The sequence below is a fragment of the Medicago sativa genome, chromosome 4 (genome assembly GCF_051527215.1).
Source record: "Medicago sativa cultivar Bolivia chromosome 4, Bolivia_mono, whole genome shotgun sequence".
NCBI classification, from domain to species: Eukaryota; Viridiplantae; Streptophyta; class Magnoliopsida; order Fabales; family Fabaceae; genus Medicago; species Medicago sativa.
Window position 1 is genome coordinate 75258544 of NC_140752.1, and position 21362 is coordinate 75279905.

At 32.7% G+C, this 21362-nt stretch overlaps 2 protein-coding genes and 1 non-coding gene across 3 annotated transcripts; 2 read left to right on the forward strand and 1 right to left on the reverse strand.

Annotated features, from left to right (window-relative positions):
* Positions 1 to 293: 293 nt before the first annotated feature.
* On the reverse strand, positions 294 to 3719 carry LOC146931899 (putative WRKY transcription factor 3). Its single transcript, XM_085703476.1, has 4 exons — positions 3248 to 3719; positions 1712 to 2226; positions 1249 to 1407; positions 294 to 788 (listed from the first exon to the last, which is right to left on the reverse strand). Exons 1-4 carry the CDS (start codon positions 3464 to 3466, stop codon positions 524 to 526), a joined length of 1158 nt encoding a protein of 385 aa, XP_085559602.1. The 5' UTR covers positions 3467 to 3719; the 3' UTR covers positions 294 to 523.
* Positions 3720 to 12328: 8609 nt separating this feature from the next.
* Positions 12329 to 12400, forward strand: TRNAW-CCA (transfer RNA tryptophan (anticodon CCA)). The gene has a single exon. It is a non-coding gene; the product is annotated as a tRNA-Trp (tRNA).
* A 3573-nt stretch (positions 12401 to 15973) lies between these two features.
* LOC146931901 (uncharacterized) lies at positions 15974 to 18128 on the forward strand. The gene is made up of 5 exons (XM_085703478.1): positions 15974 to 16501; positions 17024 to 17101; positions 17230 to 17329; positions 17400 to 17518; positions 17653 to 18128. The coding sequence occupies exons 1-5, from the start codon at positions 16091 to 16093 to the stop codon at positions 17857 to 17859; spliced, it is 915 nt and encodes a 304-aa protein (XP_085559604.1). The 5' UTR covers positions 15974 to 16090; the 3' UTR covers positions 17860 to 18128.
* Positions 18129 to 21362: the final 3234 nt, after the last annotated feature.

The following is a 21362-nucleotide window of genomic DNA, read 5'->3' on the forward strand; positions in this document are numbered from 1 at the left end:
TGTGTACCTAAATAATTTTATTTGTGTTTGTATATATGTAAGACTTTCTCACCATCCAAGATCGATGTTCCCTTCGCAAACTTTTTCGATATTGTTGAGCATCGAAAGCAACACGTTCATTGCACCTGAATTCACTCATAATCCTCCATGAAGCCAAACATGCCACCATTCATTATACCTAGATACACTCTCACTCTTTCATCAAGCTAAGCATACCACTTGGTGGGGAGTTTGGTGACCATTACTCCTAACAGACCAATACATTTTCTCCAAAAAATAAAACTATAAAGATATATGAATCAAATTTCTTGTATATATCACTCGTTTTTAGACAATGTAGAACTAACCACTCACACATATGATCTATAATGCTGCTTTTTCTATACCAGAAATTGGACTTATAGGCCTTGGTCAAAACTTTGGCCTCACATTCAAAAACAAAAGAGCATCAAACCTTAAAGATTACTTGTGAGTTGTAACACATGCTTCCAATCTTGTATAAAATATGAAAACTACATTATATTTATATATGCTCTTCCTTCAATCTTAGATGTGCCACTGCTGAAGGCTGATGTTGACCCCTTCTGTTGAAATTCTGCATCTCATTTTGTGATTTTAGCAGTGATGCACTATTATTGCTAGCAAGGTTATGACTGTTAGTCTTAGCTGCTGGTACATCATGATTATGTTTTCCTTCATATGTTGTCAATACAGCTTTAGGATCCGTTGAAACCCTCTCAACATGCTTCCGAACATTGCAACCCGGAGTTGTGCATTTGTAATAGCTCCTACATTATGATACAAGAATGCACATCACTATCTTTTCTAGAACATGGATCTCAAGTTTGTATGCTATAAGTATACTGTGATTTTACTATGTAGCATAATCTGAATATGATGAATGTAACTAAGCATTTCTGAGGGAACAAAGTTTTTTGAAAGCTCTAGTAGACAATCCTAATGGTCATCAACAATTAGAGTGAACCAACATTCTTGACCTTGAAATTATAGAGTTTAGTCACTAAAATTGTCTTGAATGTGTGGACTAATGTTATTGAAAGATTTTCAATTTCATGAATCATTTCAAAGTTTCGTTTGTTTCAAAGACTAAATTAAATTGCTCAACTCCTGCAACTTCAGACACAAAATTTGTGATACATTTTTGCTGCTCAAGTAAATTAGTGATACAACTTTAGGGACTAAATTGTTCGACCCTACATAATTAAGTAGATGTATATATGTAATCACCTTGGATATGGGTTGCCTTTGACAACTTTCTGCCCATATTTGCGCCATCTATATCCATCCTCCAAGAGATCCACATCACTTGTTGTTTGCACAATGATTTTAGGCTTTGAGACAGTCCTATGTGAAAGGGCTGGATTCAGGAGTTTGGCTTCTGTTTTTCTGCAGAATCAAAAAACTCCTAACATCATCACATAAAACTAAATGCATTATTTGATTGATATGTATCGATAGTGTAAATACTTTTTATATTGTCGATCAATCATAATTCATAGCTGTTTGGTTATTAAAAAAAATACTTTTTATCGATAGTGTAAATACTTTTTATATTGTCGATCAATCATACTTTTTATATTGTGATTGATTGACAGTTTTAAAAAAATTACACTAACGGTGCATCAAAATTAATCTCAAAACTAATAGATTAATCGTAACAAGAACAGTTTTACGAATTTTTAACCCTTACCTTCTCTTGAGACCAGGTTCATAATCTACTTCAGTTTCATGATCTCCTTCTTCCTCACTGTCACTTGTTCCTGACAAAACTTGTTGCACGCTTGAATTGTCGTTTGTGAGCTTGCTAGGACGTGGGCGTTGATGAATGTGCTCTCCTTTATAAATAATTGCAGTTACATGACCATCTACAGGATCGCGTTCAACTTTTTTCGTCACAAGACAACTTGGATGTGTGCACTTGTAATAACTTCGAGGAAACTCGCAACCTTTCACTTGTTTCTGTCCATACTTCCTCCAGTTGTATCCGTCGTCATTAGCCTTATCAACATTCACAGAAGAAGACTTCTGTAGTCTTTGTTCTGAGTTAGAAGAATACTCAACAGAGTTTGGTATCAGCTGTTGTGCAATGTTATTGAGTGTTATTGATGGAACTTGTGTCAATGAGGTACTGTTGGGTACTAATGATGCAGAAAATGGATGTTCAGATTGGACTTGAGCATTTGAGTAGGCTTGTGCTAGTGCTTGCTGTTGGGAGAATAAGGAAACAAAAAACACTTCAATTCAAATTTAGAGTGATTATGTTAACCAGCCAAATAAATAGTTGTTGAATTTTGCTGCATCACTTAATTTAATTTAATCCAAACTTCCAAGGTATCTTTTGATTTCGTGTATTTCATTCATCCTTGTTTAATATTCCAATTCCAATCAGATGTGCAGTAACTCCTAACTTAGCTAATCAAATGTGCATGCCTTATCCTAATTGAAGCATATATAGTAGTAGCCAGAAAGCACTTGATCATTTAGACTCCAAAATGAAACTTGAGATCAAGTACTTTCTTTTGTAAGAAGATTGAATGACTATAATTACATAAAGCAAGTACTATTGTTTTTCAGTTCACTAAATACTTAAGTAATTCTTTTTGGATAAATTCAAAAATTCTTAGGTATCTTTGAGTTTGGTCGGATACTGATACTTTATAGGTAAAATTTATTTAACATTTGAATTTATTCTAAAGATTCTATCTACCATTAAAAACCATATTTTTTTTTTTTTTACAAAAAATTCATATGTTTATTCCTTTTTTTAGGAGAACGTTTATAACACTTTTTCTTAAAATACTTTTGAAAAATTTACTTAATTCTTAATTTTTTTATAACACTTTTTCGAAAAAAATTAATTGAATTAATTTTTTATTTGTTAAATCACTCTTAATTACCTCCTTTTCGTGAGCAATAAATACTATAATAAAAAATAAAAATGAGTGATATCTTTCTTGGAAATTGTACACTTAAAAAACCAACCAATATACTGTTTAATTATTAACAAAAATAATACAACTACGAATTTTTTTTTCAGGAAAATTCTTGTTAGTTTTTTTTTTTAAGAAAAATTATTATGAGTTTTAATCAGTCCTATATTTAGAGAATGAGATAGGTGTAACTTTTTAATTTCATCGAGCTTAAGGGGTCATATGGTGGATTACCGTTGACTTGACTCTATGGAAGCAAAAAATGAAACAAAGACAAGCAATAAAGTATATATTACCTGAGGTGGAGAAGTGAACATGGCCAACGGTGACAAGCCACCACCACCTCTTCCTCCTCCTCCTCCTCCTCCATGCTCCACATCCAACGTGTCGCCAGCGAGGAGCTCCGAGAAAGACTTGCAGTCATCGTTGTCACCAAACAAGTTGGAAAGCAAAGTCATGGGACCTGGACTAAACCCCCCACCTGAAGGCCACTCTCCATTTCCACCTCCAACCATTCACAACTTTATTGATTAATATTGATCACGAAGCAAATGAATGAATGAACTAAACAAATAAAACTCTTTCAAACTTCTTTGTTTTGTGTCACAAATGATTCTCTTTTGATCTGAATTATCAAATTCAGCAAAAAGTATTAAAGTCCACGCTTTAGATAGATGAAAGAAAGATAAAACTAAACCTATGCTATGCCTGCAATCTTCTCCTATCTTTCACGTATATAACTTTTATATTTGTAAATATTTTCCCCTTATCTATAAGTCTTAAAAGTCTTCTAATTTGTACAAAAAAAAGTCTACTACATCAACAGTGACTCCATCAATTACATATTAAATGTCACTTTAAGTTTTTTCTTTTTTCTTTTTTTGTTTAAAAAGAATGTAAATAAATTAAAAGTCTAATTAAGTGTCTAACAACTTACTACATGAATAAGTGGGCTTTGGCCCTCTTTTGTACCAAAAGAAAAAAAAAAAAAAAAGTGTCTAACAACTTTATCAAAGCATGACTGTTAATTATTAAAATGAATGCATCGTACAATATATAATAAAATTGAGAATGATACACGTATAATATTATAATTATGTGTATAATATGGGACGGCGGGAGGGACTTTTAAATGGAATAATATATTACTTCCTTTTGTCAAAAAAAAATATATACTCCATCCGTTTCAAAATGAGTGTCGCTTTAGCCAAAAAAATTTGTTTCAAAATGAATGTCACTTTCAGTTTCCAATGCAATAATAACTTTTTCTTTTCAATTGTACCCTCCAATTAATACTCTGTACACTACTTCCAAAGTATTACTTTTAAAACTAACCAATAGTTAATAAGGATAATTTGGTAAAATAACCATTCTCTTTCTTTTAATCATTGCATTTCTTAATATATGTGTAAACACCTAAAACGACACTCATTTTGAAACGGAGGGAGTATATTACTTCCTCTTTCTCAAAATATTAGAACAACTTCAATAATCAACTTTTCATTGTTGTTACTTGTTCCCCCATTTTTAGTTAGATTCTAGCATGCCAACTCATATTTAAGCAGTACTGCATCTCATCAACTAAATGATTGAGTTCAAGGGACAACCCACTTGAGTGTGTTCCTCATAGTTTAGAGTGTGTTCTTTATGATAGTCTTAAGGTTGATTCTTTTCGGTGTCGGTTTCGTTGAACTAATTTAGTTTTAAAAAAATGATTGAGTTCAAGTGATTAATGCATTTTACTAAAGGATCAATCGTCCGAAAGAATTTGAACTCGATTTCTGAGTGGAACAATTATTGACAAGATTATACTTACCTCATAATCAAACTCTAGACTGATGGGAAGGTTAACACAAAATTAAATATACCGCATCTCATCTCCGATGCAATTTTAAATTTCTTGGATTGATTGGAATACTATATGTTTGGAGAAGGAGGTTGGAGGTTTGGGGGTAAGGAGTATTAGGGAGTTTAATTTAGCTTTATTAGGCAAGTGGTGTTGGAGGGTGATGATGGAGAGACAAGGGCTTTGGTTTCATGTGTTGGCTAATAGGCATGGTATAGTGTGTGGGGGGGGGGGGGGGGGGGGGGGGGCGTATCCAGGCTGGGGGTAGGGATGGTTCGGTGTGGTGGAAGGAAATCGCTGGTATGCGGGATGGGGTAAGATCGGTGGTGGGAACTTGGTTTCCGGACAATGTTAGATTAAAGGTCGGAAACGGTGCAGACACCTTTTTTTGGCTGGATAGGTGGGTTGGGGAGACTCCTCTGCAGGTTCGCTTTCGTCGGTTATTTGAGTTGTCAGATAATAAATTACTAACCGTAGCTCAAATGTTCCAATTGGGATGGGATGAGGGTGGTGAGGCGTGGAAGTGGAGGAGGAGACTTTGGGCCTGGGAGGAGGAACAGTTAGTGGAGTGTAGGTTACTTTTATTGTCTTTTGTGTCGTAGGTTAACAAATTTGATGCTTGGTCTTGGGTGCCGGATCCAGTAGCAGGTTATATAGTCAAAGGAGCATACCATTCTCTTATGGCCGATAGGATTGTCAAGCCTCCTGCAGCTTTAAAGGGTGTGCCTAGTATTTGGAGGAAAGATGTCCCGCTGAAGGTGTCTGTGTTTGTTTGGCGTCTGCTTCGGAACAGATTACCAACAAAAGATAATTTGTTTCGAAGGAATATCATGCAGGAAGATGCTCGGGGATGTGTTTCTGGTTGCGGTTTGACTGAATCGGCGTATCATATTTTTTTACATTGTGATGTGTTTGGGCAGGTTTGGTATCTTGTCTGACATTGGTTAGGTGTTTCTTCGGTAAACCCTCTAACTATTTCGGATCATTATCTTCAGTTTCGTATCTCTTCAGGTTTTGCTATATCTAGATGCTCTTTTATGCACTTACTTTGGTTTGCAAGTATTTGGGTAATTTGGAAGGAAAGGAATGTGCGACTATTTCGTGCTTTAGAAAGCACAATGCATCAGTTGTTAGAAAATATTAAGTTTCTTTCCTTCTCGTGGTTTAAAGCTCATTCTGTTTCTTTTCAATATAAATTTCATGATTGGAGCCAAAACCCTTTTCATTGTTTGGGTAATGGTTAGCGGTCATGTTGTCTATTTTTCATTTGGTTCAACATTGATGTAATTATTGACTATTTCTCTGGCACACCTTGTGCTTGAGGGATAGCTTTGTGGTTTAATATTATTCCATTTTGATTTCTTAAAAAAAAAAAATTGCTTAACCCATATTGAACAATCTCTCTCCTCTACATCTAATTTTTCTCCTCTTTTTCTTCATTGTTGACACTCTCTCTACTCTAAGAATGACTTGCTTACGGAAGGTATGGTTACACGGATGTATGTGGCAACTAATAGGAGGGTTTCAATTTGCAATGGCAAACTACCGGAAAATGGGTTCAAAAATTTAATGTCTAAACTAAAAAACTTCTTGTTAGAGGTGCAGTAAGAGTTCCTAAACTAAATTACTCTCAACTAAGAATTGGTTAATTTAGTTAAAACAATAAAATTGTACGTAGTTTGTTACTTTTTATCCAAACTATTCTTCAATTTATTGACAAGTGTCTTTCAATGAAGACTTTGTCCTGATAAATTATCACAATAATTATTTGTTTATAAAAAGGTGGGAATAAAACAAAAAAACGATAATGAATAACAAATAATTTCAAAGAGTGTTTTTATAAAAATGAGACAAATAATGCATCCAAAAAATTTGTATTTCTTTAAACAAGGGGGTTTGATGAATGAATAGATGAATGAATAGATGAATGCGTGAAAGAGAATAAAATGGAGACTGGTGTGTGTGGAGTCATGCAATATGTTGCATTGTCGAAATTGACCCCAAAGACTTGTGAAATTACTTAAATTGGGTGGAGTGTTGTAAATATAATGACGTGAGGGATAGTGGTGGGAAGGAGGAAACCGATGTGCAGTCTCGTTCGTTATTTTGTGTTTGTCTCTCTATCAACATAATGACAAATTAATGAGAACGAAACCTTAGTCAAGTCAACAAGTTGCAAACTAAACAAAACAACTTTTTCCTCCATCATGATTTTCATTTTTTGTGTGTTTGGAATATCATGATATTCATTTCATACTCATCATAGAAGCCTTGCCACACGATGATCCCCATAAATGAGTCCGACCAAAAAAGAAATGACAATACTCCTTTGTTAATTTGGAAAAATTCTAAACACAAAAGTCTCTCAGAATATCAAAGTGGGGTTTACATTTTTTAAAGGCATGTGCAACATGGTGAAAGAAACCCCGTTAATATTCTTCTATACTTCCTTCACATAAATTATTATTTTTAATCTTTGCATTATTTTACAACTTGCAAAAGTCTCACTTAATATTAATAAGAAAATGAAAGAACAAAAGGTTGGTTCAAGTAGTTTCTTGCTCTACGTAGAGAGAAAATTCAGGTGGAAGAAGAGAACTTACCTTATGTTTCACAAGTTTCTCAACAGTGATTAGTCATTGTTAAACGACGGTGAAAACTTGTACATATATCATGATAATCCAAAAAAATGATATAATGAAAGTATTATATGTTAAAATTGCATAATTTTACATCTTAAGAAATTCCACGTAATAATTTGGTGCTATAAACTAAATATTATCTTTTTATAAAATATAATTATTGGTTTTGTCTAATGTTCATAAAGTAAATTAATTTTGTACCATTCACAAATTTATTTTTCGACCATTGAATGAATAAGTAGCATCATATCATATTTAATTCAAGACAAAACTTAATAATCTCACGATAGAAACAAGTGTGTGTATGGTGCAATACTTGTGTAATCTGTGTATCATAAAATTTGTCATAAAGTACCGTAATTAATTTAACTTTGACTTTATTCTTTTGCACTTTTTCCAATTTATTTGGTAACTTTAATTTAATACTCTCTCCGTCCCGTAATAACTGAGTCATTTGTAGAAAAATATTGTCCCAGGAATCTTGACCCATTTCAGTTTTCAATACAATATTAATTACTTTTTCCCAATTATAACTCTAATTAATAGTACTATTCTACTTTACATTTGTGATAAAGAAGAATACACAAATACTTGACAAAGACACTCAAAACCATTTTTCTCTCTCTTTCATTTATACACTTTTCTTAATCTGTGTGAAAAGCTCAACTAGCTCAGTTAAATTGAGACGGAGGGAGTACTAGTATTGTTTTTTGAGTAAACCATCAAATTAGTCCCTGAATTTTCACGCGTCGGCCAACTTAGTCCCTCAATTATACGAAATTTCTAATTAGTCCCTGAATTTGTCAAACGTCGATCAAAAAGGTCCCTCCGTCAAAGTGCTCTGTTAGCCATGCTGACATGTCGCCTTGCATGCTGTGTTGTCTTGTACGCGTGGCAAGAAGGAAGCCACGTGTTCTGGGACTAATTTGATTGATTTGGAAAAAGTTCATTTTTCACTTTTCAGTTTATTTTTTTCCTGCTTTTCCCATTTTGCCCCTGCATTACATATTCCTCCTTCTTCACATTTCAGTCAGAACCATCAAACACATCCTTGAACCTTCTCCTTCCCGCTAAAAATTTCTCCATTCTCACCCCTCCAAAATCATCATCATCTCCGGCGATTCTGACGTTGGTAATGAAGAGGAAAATGTTGGTGCTTCTGATGAAGATTTACGGTGGCTGGCTTTGTGACCACCAAGTGCTTGATAAGATGGAAAAGCTTTGTCGCAAACACTGCACTTGTGGTTCAACTTCACTGGTGATGGCGGCGACTGCAACGGTTGTTGTTGCTGTGAAGATGATGATTCGATTTGGTGATGAGATTCAGAGATGTTGATTTTTTCATTGGTGTTGCTTTGTGAGAGCATGATTTTTTCGTTAGTAGCTCCTGTTGGAGAAGAATTCAAAGCTTGCAACTCTAAAGCCATTAAGCAATAATCAAATGATTAATTGAGGTTAAGTATGTTTGGTTGAGGATAGAAAATGAGTTGTGTTGGTTGGGTAGTGTTGTTGTGTTGTGTGTTGAGTGATGAATGAATATGAATGAGTTGGATGAATGACTTTTTCAAAGTCAAATCAAAACTAGTTATGTTAATGCATATGCTTTGCTTTACTTGCTACTACGTGATACGTCTGCGCTACCTTTCCTTTTTCTATCTCTTTCTAGGTGTATCATGTCATGAGTGATGTATGTGTGAACTACTACTAGCAGTAAATTTGTGTGTTATGTAATTTCAAGGATCTATTTGATATATGATTAAAAAATTCAGGGACTTATTTGATGGTTTTTAATATTAAGTAGGGATGTATTTGAAGGTTACATTTCTGAATCATCTTCAACCTCTTTTCATCACCATTAAACTTGGACATAGCTTGAGGAGTTTCATTGGCAGCAGGATTAGGCACTGTCTTGGCCTTTTTTTACCTGTGTTATGCCTTTAGAATTGATATTTTTTAATCCTTTAGGTCTCCCCTGAAATAATATGAACACAATAATGCATAAGAAAATATTTTACATGAGCCATATCAGATAATGTAACACAATTTTGCACAGTTTTGCACATAGTTCTGCATAGTTTTACACACAAATTCTGCGCAGTTTTACACACGAATTTTGCACCATTTACATACAAATTCTGCACGTAGATAATCATCAAAATCTGCACATTTTTACGCATAATTCTGCGCAGTTTTGCATACAATTTCTGCACATTTTTATGCATAATTCTGCGCAGTTTTGCACAATTTTACATTTATTTTGCCCATTGATAGGTGTGATTCCTTCTTCATATCATTTCTTATAAGTATCTTTATGGTAATACCTTTGCACATAGTTGACAGGGTCGTCAACCTTTTTATGAATTGCCGAGACTGCATGCCGGCATGGTATTCCAACTAATTCCCAGAAATTGCATGAGCATGAATGTTTTTCCAGATCAACAGTGAAGCTATCAGTCATATTAACATGAGTCACTTGAAAGGATAATCTACCAGCATAATGCCTCAAAATTGGGTTGCTTTTGCCTATGTAATTTCTCAGACTTATGACTTATGACCTATGCCTTTTGCCTATATAATATTTCAGTTTCAATTTGTGTGTTATGTAATTTCAAGGATCTGTTTGATATATGATTAAAAAATTCAGGGACTTATTTGATGGTTTTTAATATTACTTAGGGATGTATTTGAAGGTTACATTTCTGAATCATCTTCAACCTCTTTTCATCACCATTAAAGTTGGAGCTTGAAGATGAAGTTCGACTTTAATAACAGTTTTTTCCCATATTCCCATTTAATTAGAATGTAGATTGCATATTGTTTAATTAGGGTTCCAATTTTATACAATTGGGGAAGACAGATACGTTGGGGAAGAAAAGAGCTGTTTGGGAAGAAGCCAAAAAAAATTCTGCAAATCAATCAATTTAGTCCTTCAAAATGTTTGTTATTTTCGGCCAAATTAGTCCCTGCCTACGTGGCGTATGACATGTGAGAGGTTAACGGCCACGTCAGCCCGTTAACCCTCCGTTTGGACAGAAGGACGAAATTGATTGACAATTTACAAATTCAGGGACTAATTAGAAATTTCGTATAATTGAGGGACTAAGTTGGCCGACGCGTTAAAATTTAGGGACTAAGTTGAGTATTTACTCATTGTTTTTTTGAACTTTATCCCAACAAAGGATATCGTCGTGGAGGTTGGGAAATTAAGGTAACAATTAATCATCTATTTCTTGAATGTAATTACTATTTTGGTAGTGTGTAGAATCTTGTTTTTCGATGGTTGAGAATTTCCTGTGTTTACTCATCCTACATTGGTGACCAAGCTCTGCAATTCAGTGGCGGTCATGTGTTAATATTTGCTCCTCAATTCAGGTAATCTTGACTTGTATATAGATCATTTGGAAAGAGCACAATGCTATAATTTTTCGCAACAAAGCGATAGCATTGAGCAACTTCTCGAACACATTAAGTTTCATTCATGATGGTGGTTGAAGATTCATAAACCACACCCTTTTGTCGACTATCATTTTTGGTGGTCTAATCCCTTAGCTTGTAGGGAGTTAATCACTGTGTAATTTGGTATTTAGCTTTGTGCTCGTTTCTTGTATTATTACACTTTTTAATCTCTTTTATGCACACAATGTGCTTTAAAGGGAGGTTTATTAATAGATTTTGTTTTGGCCTCTTAAAATATAAAATAGTTAAATTCCTAAGTTCTCTTGATTCAAAAAATAGTTCCTAAGTTCTCAATACCGTCAAATAAAATATGCATTGTTTATATATCTCTACATCACATAATCTTCCATCCATACAAAATCAACACACAGTGTGTTTGGACTGTTATCGTAAACATAACTCAGTTTTCCATTTATTTAAATTCCCTTTTATTTTATTTTTTTGTTTGGACAAAGTAATAAAAAAATTCATTAAATTTTGTTGGGATATTTTTATAAAATTTAAAAGTTTTAGATCAATTTAAAAAATACGAAAAATAGGGTCAATTTACAAAATTTTAAAAAATTGGTATCAATTTTCAATTTAAAAATTTAAAGGGACTAATTTGTAATTTTTTGAAAACTTATAAAGACCAATTTACATTTTTAAATTTATAAGGAATAATTTATAAAATTAGAAAAAATATAGGGACAAACTTACATTATTTGGAAGAATTATTATGATCAATTTGAGATCCACTTTTATTAGGTAAGAAAGAAATTTCAAATTCTTAATTTTTAGATGATAAATTTGAAATTCCAAAACTACAATTTTGACAAAATATTTTATAAAACTCCTTCATTTTCAAAATTCTTAAAATTTATCATTCTAACTGAATTTTACATAGAAGAATTTGGATTGCCCTCTAAAGTTACATTACTTCAAAATAATCCATCATCCAAATTCATACACACTCTTGGATTTTACATGAAACTGGATTATCTCTCTTTTCTCTAAAGTATAGAAGAAAAAAGAATGTTGTAAGACAGAAATACCAATAGAGTTGTAGTTTAAGCACTGATAAGGAATCCAAAGCAAAGGCTCAACTGATAGAAAATAAATTTCCAATAATTGTATATAACACTTTTAAATATGGACGTTGAAATGGCAGAGGCAGCTGATTAAAACAACATTTATTTGGGATAAGGTACAAAACATGCTTCTCAATGTTCAAATGTTTCAAGATTTTTTTGACAGAGTTCAATGTTTCAAGATATGATAAATGAAATACAGTATGTTAAGCTTGTGATAATGAATCTATATCCAAGGTAGCTAGATGAAGCATTCAATAATCTTCAGTCATGTAACCAAAGCACGTAGTTTCAAAGAAGTATGGAGAAGAAAATGACGTAAAAAGTGTTATGTACATACAACTCCATAAGTTTTCAACATGTGGATCTGTGGCGCAATGGTAGCGCGTCTGACTCCAGATCAGAAGGTTGCGTGTTCGATTCACGTCAGGTTCATTTTTTTTATTTTTTAAAATCCGAATCCTCCTCATATAAATCTGTTCTGGCGTTTGGAAGCGAATGAATGTAACTGGGCAGAACATGGAAATGGGAGTAATTGAAACAGCTCATGCTTCTATTTTTTTTTAATTCAATAATAATATATTTTAACTAATTAAAAAAGGGTTAAATATCTTTGACTTTAAATCTCTCAAAAGTTTACAATGACCACTTTTGCTCGTTTCATTTTTATTAAATTTTATAGGAATGTACATAATATTATAACAAAGTCTTAAAAAAATTAGAATTTTTTAACAAAACATGAATTAAATATGAATTTTTAGGTGTCAAAAACATAAAAGAAAATCTATTTAATTCATGTTTTGTTCAAAAAAATTAAATTTTTTCAAATAGATTCTTATAATATTCTAAACATTTTTTAAAAAAATTTGTCCAAAAATATGAAGGCTACACATGAGTTGAGTTAAAAGTTTGAGCCACATGCGATGATGAAAAAAAAAAGGTCAAATGCATCTAAAAGTCCTTTAAGTTTTTCGTTTTTCCCAAAGTGATCCTTTAAGTTTCAAAAGTCCCAAACAAGTCCTTTAAGTTTCAAAAGTCCCAAACAAGTCCTTTTAGTTTTTGAATCGTTTCAAACAAGTCATTTTAGAGGATGATGGTGATGATTCAAATATAGCAACAAAGAGCATTATCCACCATTTGTCATACCTAAAAAGATAACTAATTTTAAGTGGGTGTTAGGAGCCAAATTTGGTACCAAAGATGAGTTCAAGGAAGCAATTACCAACTATGCTATCTACAATAGGACTTGTTTGAAACGATTCAAAAACTAAAAGGACTTGTTTGAGACTTTTGAAACTTAAAGGACCACTTTGGGAAAAACGAAAAACTTAAAGGACCTTTAGATGCATTTTTCCAAAAAAAAATGAGACTAAAAGTAGGAAAAAATCTTTAAATGCACTAAAACGAAAAATTTGTATATTTATAGGGACCGAAAACATATTTAATTTTTAAAAAAATGTTTACATTTTGAAATACTCCCTCTGTCCCGTTTTATCTGAGCCAGTTTGGTTTTTCACACAGATTAAGAAAAATGTATAAATAAAGGGGAAAGTGGAATATATTGTATTGAGAATGATGAAAGTAGTATTAATTAGAGTTATATTGTATTGGGAATGATGAAAGTTGTATTGAAAATTGAAATGACTCAGTTATTTTGAGACACTTTTTTTTTAGAAAATGGGTCAGATATTCCGGGACGGAGGGAGTACTTAACTAGGTAGGGCGCAACCAAGTCAAACTGAAATCATTTAATTTTGTTTGTCTTATACGAGGTATCCAACCTAGCTTAAGAGTTAAAATAAAGGTCAATATTTTTATATCAAATTAGCAAACACATAATTTTTTACCTCAAGAGCTCGTAATGATAACCTTTGTTGAGCAACAACCTTCATGATCCAAATTGAGGGTATTTACAAGCACTCCAACGCTTAAGTTAACATAAAAATAAATACTAAGAAGTAGAAATTGTATAAATAGTATATACCTTGAGTGTTGGTCCAAGAACCTTCTTATACAGTTAATGGTATAATTGTCGAGTTAGCACTTGGAGGGTAGTTAGAAATGGTGGATGTTAATGAGGGTAACTGTTGACCGTTGCCTTGTGTTAATGATTGGGGCATCACATATCCAAAGGATCTTATGTCTTTAGACCATTGAAGATAATGGGTCGGTGGAAGTCGACCATTAGTGAGAACTCGATATATTTGGACCTTTCTCTAAGTCAATTATGTTCGGGCCAAGATGCAACAAAGCCTTGTGTGCATCGAGTTTGAGTTTTAGGTCAGTCCAGACCAATTTATCTTTTTTTACAAAATTTTGTTTTTTTAAAGCCATTAGTATTTTTAAAATATTAAAAACTACAAAAATATATGAAGTGGTAACGTGTCTTGGTAATTTGGAGGATGACATATTGATTGGAGTGATTAGGTAATCAAAAGAAAAAGATTGGAGTGATTATTATGAAGTTTAACAAAAATAACAACGGTTGCTTTTGTTTGCAAAAATTAAAAGAAAAAGACAAGTGGACGGCAACCCTGTATTTGGAGTTTGGATTCCACTGGGTTGGCAAAATTGTATTTTTTTTTTTGTTTTAGTCATTTCTTTTTCTTTTTTGTGATGTGAGTGGAAATTGTGTCTATATACATCAACATTGATTTGTTGGTCATACATAAAAAAGGTATGCGCTGAAATATAATACACAATACTCCAAAAACAATTCTCCTGTTTTCATTGCCTTGGCGAACCCGTTAAACAGTCACAAAGGACAGCTTGGCGGCTGCCATGCTACCACGAAGAAGAAACACAACACAATTACTAAATATCAAGTGAGAATAAAAACAAGTATACGAATCTTGCAACCAAAGCAAAGAACAAAGGTAAATGAGAAGAAAAACAAACACATCAATTTTGTTTAACCAGTTCGGTGCTTCGGTCTAATTAATATATGTATCAGAGAGAGGCAATTATACACGTGAGTTTAGTTCAATTGGCAAGGACAATACATAATTTCCCTAAAAAAAAGGAGGACAATGCATAATATATGCAAGGTCTGAGGTTCAAACCTCGGACACCACCAAATAAAGAGAGAGGCAATTATGCAATCCATTGTCAATGAGTATTTACAATAAATATAAAAAAAAGTCAATGAGTATTTACAATAAATATAAAAAAAAGTCTTGACCAAAAAAAGTTATAAGAAATTAACTTCAATAATAAACTTTAATTTTTACAAATTTGTGTTCATTCTCTCATTCCATGAAGATCTTTTAAGAAGACAAAAAAGAAAGTTTGAATCATCCTCTAATGAAATATTTCTCACCCAAAAACTCTCGATCATTAATTTTTCTAAAAGTTCTCTCTTTAGGTAATATCGAGTTAAAAAAAACTCTATCTATAACCAATTTGTAAATAGATCCTAGACTACTTTTGTTTTCAAGTCAATATTTCACGACATTTGCAATTAAAATGGTCACATAATTACCAACAATAAGTTGGCAATGAGGGATTTGAGTCGCTTAAATAAAAGAGACAACGATTAGTCATTGTTACAACGATAGAAGAACGACACGTGATTTCAATATTTTGTAATAATAATTGTTACAATATAACATAAAGTATTCTCACATACTTTGGAGAGAAAAAACTTTAAGCAAGTATTTCAATATTTTAAAATTTTCCATAAAAACTGTAACATAGTAGTAAAGTATTCTTACATATACTTTGGAGTAATATTGATGTTGAATATCTGAATACTAAAAGTTCTAAAAAAAGACAGCTATGGGACAATTGTACGTTGCAAAATGCAAGGGGTCCCACACGTTCTGGAAATATGACTAATAGTTTTGAAAAATTGAAACGAAACACACATCCAGCAATATTGGAAACCCGAAATTGGCATGTGATGATTCGCTGAGTCCGTTGGAAAGTTCAGCTTCAGCATACTTCCAAAGTAATCACCTAATAATCAAATATACCTCGAATCTTCGTCTCTTTCTTCATGTGCATGATGCATGCATATATTTGTGGTATACATTAGCACACACCAACCTCTTATATATATACCATTCAAATTCTATTAATTGGAATTAATATTTTGACCAAACTTGTTCAACTCAATTGAGATCAATGGCAACCTCTAGATTGTTGCAACACTCTAAGGTGCCATTTGACCTACTTCCTTCTTCTTCTTCTTCTTCTTCTTCTTCTTCTTCTTCTTCTTCTTCCTCTTCCTCTTCTTCTTCTTCGTATACGAAATGTTTAAGGTATCAAAGTAGGGCATGTTTAAGGGAAGATAGTTTCATAGCTGCTTCAGCTGAGAAAGGAGAAAGGAAGCCGGTGGTGGTAATGAAGGCAACCATGACTACCACCAATCATTTAACCGTATCACGGCCAGTACTGGTTCCTGAAGGATTGTCAGAATTATTAGTTGAGATCATAGCAAGTATTCGCAATGCTATGCTGGTGGTTCTTTTCCGGGGTGCTGTGATTAATAGGAAGATCACGCGGAATTTACATCCCCAAATGCTCATTGAAAAGGTACTTCGACAATTTCTCTTCTTTTTATTTTTTAAATACTTTTCTCCTGTTGTCTCGTGTCAGATATATGACTTAAAAATGTTTTTATAAGAGGTGGACGGTCCTTATCTTACAAAGCCGATTTTATAATGATTGAGTTAATTAGGCTCCAACACAAATTTTAAGAATTAAGACGATATTAGAGTACTTATTCATGATCCATTGAGTCATTAATCGGACCACTTGGGTCATGCTCAAGGTGTCAAGAGTTGGGCCACTTGAGGGCCATGCTCAAGATGTTCCATCTTTGACATAGTCCTAGCCCAGGCATAAGGCAAACCAAATCTTTCCTTTAACAGTACTCCCAAAAATATCACGTAGCACAATTGACAAATAATCTACTTTAACACTAAAAAATTTGGCTAAATAAGTTTCGCTTTAGTCACTTAAGTCCGTTTCGTTTCATTTTACTCTCTTAAATTACAATCATTATACAATTTGGTCTCTCATGTTTTTTTCGTCTCACTTTGATCACTTGTGCAGGCCATCATGGATTGCAGATTTTTTACATTGTTCGCCGTAGCTGGATCTTTACTTGGTTCAGTATTGTGTTTTCTTGAGGTAAAAAATCAAGCCTTATTTCCTCTTAATTAGTACTAATACTACTTTTTCTTTTTGTATGTTATTACTATTTTGTGAAACAAAGAAAGTTCTAATAGCTATAAAAACATGTGGCTTCTGAAATGCAGGGTTGTGTTCTCGTCATTGAGTCATACGCGCATTATCTCCATATGTTGTCTCAACCGTTGGATCAGGGACATCTGGTTCATCTGCTTATCGAAGCCATAGGTTTGTGTTTGATTCAATTAATTAAGAAAGATTATTACATGATCATTGGCTTAATTTTTGTTGCATGCAGATATGTTCCTGGTAGGAACAGCCTTACTCATGTTTGGGGTGGGTTTGTATGTCATGTTTGTTGGATCATGGACTACTAGTAAACAAAAAGAATCATCTGGTTTCCTCTATATAATGAAGGTACGTACCTAATTACAAACGTACATTTTGTAATTTCATTTTCACAATCATTACTATAATAAATATAAGCTAATTATATCATACTATTAATACATGTCACATATATAGATGATGATTTCAAATTTAAATTTCAGTCGCCACCAAGGTGGGTTGGAGTGCAATCAATTGAGCAAGCAAAGTCAAAAATTGGGCATGCAGTGATGATGATTCTTCAAGTGGGACTAATAGAGAAGTTCAATGATGTTCCCATGGTCACGGGCCTTGATCTTGCTTGTTTTGCTGCAGCTCTACTCACTTCCTCGGCTACCATTTTTGTCCTCTCTAAGCTTAATCAGCATTAACATAATTAGCATGGAAATGATATTCCAAATTCATAGTTTTGTCTTAAATTTATTTATTTATGGAACAGGGTAGTAGACTAGTAGTATATCTTTTGTAAGCCAAAAGAAAATTATTTCATGTCATGTCATTTTCCCTTTACCATGGGAACTCAATTCATTTATTGGTATATATATGTAATTAATTTTTCAATTTCTTTTATTTCTTAAAAATGATATAATTGTAATAATTCATTTTCCTGATTCCAAATTTCCAGTATCAATTTCGTTTACCTTTTCTTTTTATATGATACAATAATTAATTGGAAAAAATATATAAATTTAGCATAATATGCATTGGTACAAAAGTAATGTAACATTAACTTTTGAAAGAGACTTGAATTGAAGGAGTTTATGCACCTCACTAAAAGTTCTAAAGCTTGTGCACCTTATTGAAAGTTTTCAAGTAAACTCTTTACTGGAAAATGCTCTTCCCCCGTCAAGAATTGCTCGCTCCCAACCAAACTTTCGAAAATACTCTGTTTGAGTTAACTCACGCAGGTGTATACCCCAACGTGAGTTAACTCACGCTGGTAACAAACCATTCTTTTTTAACTTATTTTGCACTATGTGCTTATGTTGGGACAATTCTTGATGGGAGAAGAGCAATTTCCCTCTTTACTTACAATAAAAAAACAAAATCAATGGCCCACTAAAAAGTGCTCTGACTTCGCCCAAAAAGGATAAAGGAGTTGAGGATTGCTCTATAGACATCTAGCAATGGCTTACTTGCACCTATCGAACAATAGTTAATCGTCATTCGTTGTCGAACGGTGGTGTAGTTAATTATTGTTCATCATTTTTAAATCGGTTTATCTGATTTAAAAAGTGATTAAACCGAGTTAAAAAGTGATGCAAGCAATAATCAATTATGGTTAGGGTATTTTGAATAATTTGAAGTGTTTGTGAACAATTATTGGGTGCCTAAAGAGCAATGTCCAACGGAATTCATGTAACTAGTAAATTAGAAGTTTGACTGTTGTTTCTTTTGATCAAATTTTTGTACCTTTATAACTCGTGGTTGCTATCTGTACTCTTGTTTTATATTTAATATAATACCCTTGTATTGTTTTTTATCCAAAATAAACTTACCGCAAGTTAAACTTTCAAAATCCACCATCGACTTTTTCTGAAATTTAACTTCCATAAGGAACAAAAAATAGTTTTTGGCTTTTTTTAAGTCATGCGTCATGTGCATGGTGCCATGTTATGTACGGGTACTTTTCTTTTTAAAGTCTATTTTGATCCAAAATTATTCATTCAAGATCCTGACGGCTCATTGGTTTGAAGATGCGACCAATGCAATCAAAAGAAGTGTTTTCAACCCCCTTTCATTTTTCAACCCCCTTTCATTTGTTATTGTGTATATGTACTTTTTTTTTTTATAATTTATTCAGTTACCATGAGTAACTAAACACTTTATATTAGAATTTTATAGATAGATGAACCTTTATTGAATTGTTGGATAAGTGCTCATGAAAATTTTCTTTCTTTTATTGATTCTATTGGAATTATACTTACTTAATATATTTTGTTGTTAATGTTTTTCAATTCCTTTGATCTTGAATCGATTCTAGGTTAGAACTTATATTGGGTTAACCTTTGGAACTGAAACTGAGATATTTAGTTACTAGGGCGATTCAACCTGAGAGATTGGGTATTCACCTTGCATGAAAACTTCAAAGGAAACACTACAACACAATTTTACTAGTACTTTAGAATGTTTGTGTTGCCTCCCAGCAAAAGCGTCCTTAGATTGACCTTTGTTATTAAAGAATTTTTTATGGTGAGCGGTCTGGAAAATATTTCTCTCAATTTTCAAATTCTTTTCTTTTAGGCTTTCCTTATTTTTCTTATTTCCTAACCCTAAGGATAGCTCCTAATGGAATGATCAGAGGTGTTTTTAGGGTCACTTGCTTAAAAGGTGTAGATGGGGCAATATTATTTTTCTCTTTCCATTCCCTAAACCTTTCTAGTTTCCTCTCATTTGCCCCTTTATTGGTAGTAAGATCTTCTTATTCATAATTTTCTACGTTAATTTTGAGTTCACTAAGCATCTTTATGACTTTTTCTAAGGTAATAATGATACTATCAACATAAATTATGTTAGTGTCATGTCTTCCTCCAATTGTGGAGGGGTAACTTTCAAGCTTATGTTGTTGTACTTATATCTATATATTTCAACTAGCTAAGTTCTAACAATCATATCATAATCTGATTTGAGAAACAATAAGGTTAGATTAGGTGAATGCATTTCCTAATTATAAAGAAAGAAATTGAGATTATGAAAAGCTTACTATAAGACTACTTTCCATGACTCCAAGACTAAAGTAAACTACTTGCTCATTATATAAAGATGAGCTACCTAAAATAAATAAATCTAGTAAAGTAAAACAATAATTTTATTGAAAATGCAATGCAAGTATACAAGAGTTTCTCAAGTGTAAAGTAGTCATGAACCAAGACTAAGCTAGCATATGTACTGCTTGAACCTTAGAGAATTCGTAGTTACAAGAGTTTAGGGATGGATTAATCACAAGACCGTCCAAATTCTTACCGGAAAAAACCACCAAAATAAATTCAACATGTAGTTACAGTTGTAACCACCAAAATAACCTTTTTTTAGGGAGATATATATAACATTTTTTGTTAAATATTTTTTAGTAAGGTTAAATACTTTTTTTTATCTCTATAAATATTTTTCTAAATCATAAAAGTTAACTTACAAAGTAATATTAAATGAATGTTAACATTTTATTTTATTTATTTGATAAGCAACCGAATGTTAGCATTAATATGTTTTACAACAAATCAAAAAGTTTGGGATAATAACCATTTTGGTCCTTAAATGTTTAATGAGTAACCACAATGGTCTTCAATGTATTGAAATTCTAAATCACATTAACTTTTTATATACAGGGATTGATATGACAGTAAGTACGTATAGGAACTGATATGACAATAAGTAAGTATATTGAAGGATTAATACAATAATATCACTTGAGCATAACTCAGTTGGTAGGGACAATGTATTGTTATGTGCAGGGGCCAGAGTTCGAACCCCGAACGGAGACCTCACTTTTTCACCTTAAAAAGTTGAATTCTAGCCACTAGGCTACTTGACTAAAAAATTAAAAATATGACAGTATCTGCGAAGCATTTTAACGTAAATGACTACTTTGAACATAATGCATAATTAAAGACTATCTTAAAATATTTTGATACATTGAGTGACTATTATATGATTACTCGTTATACATCCAGGAACCAAAATGATTATTACCAAAACAGCGTTGCTAAATGGCACGACATGTAACCCCATGAATTTGCACGACTCGGCTTCTTCACATGCAATTTTCTTTTATTGCACTATCATTTTTTTTTGTGTTGAAGTTGTATAGTTTTTAAAAATTAAAGATAAATAAAATAGAAAATTCTACACTAGTTGTCGGTTGTTTTTCACAGTC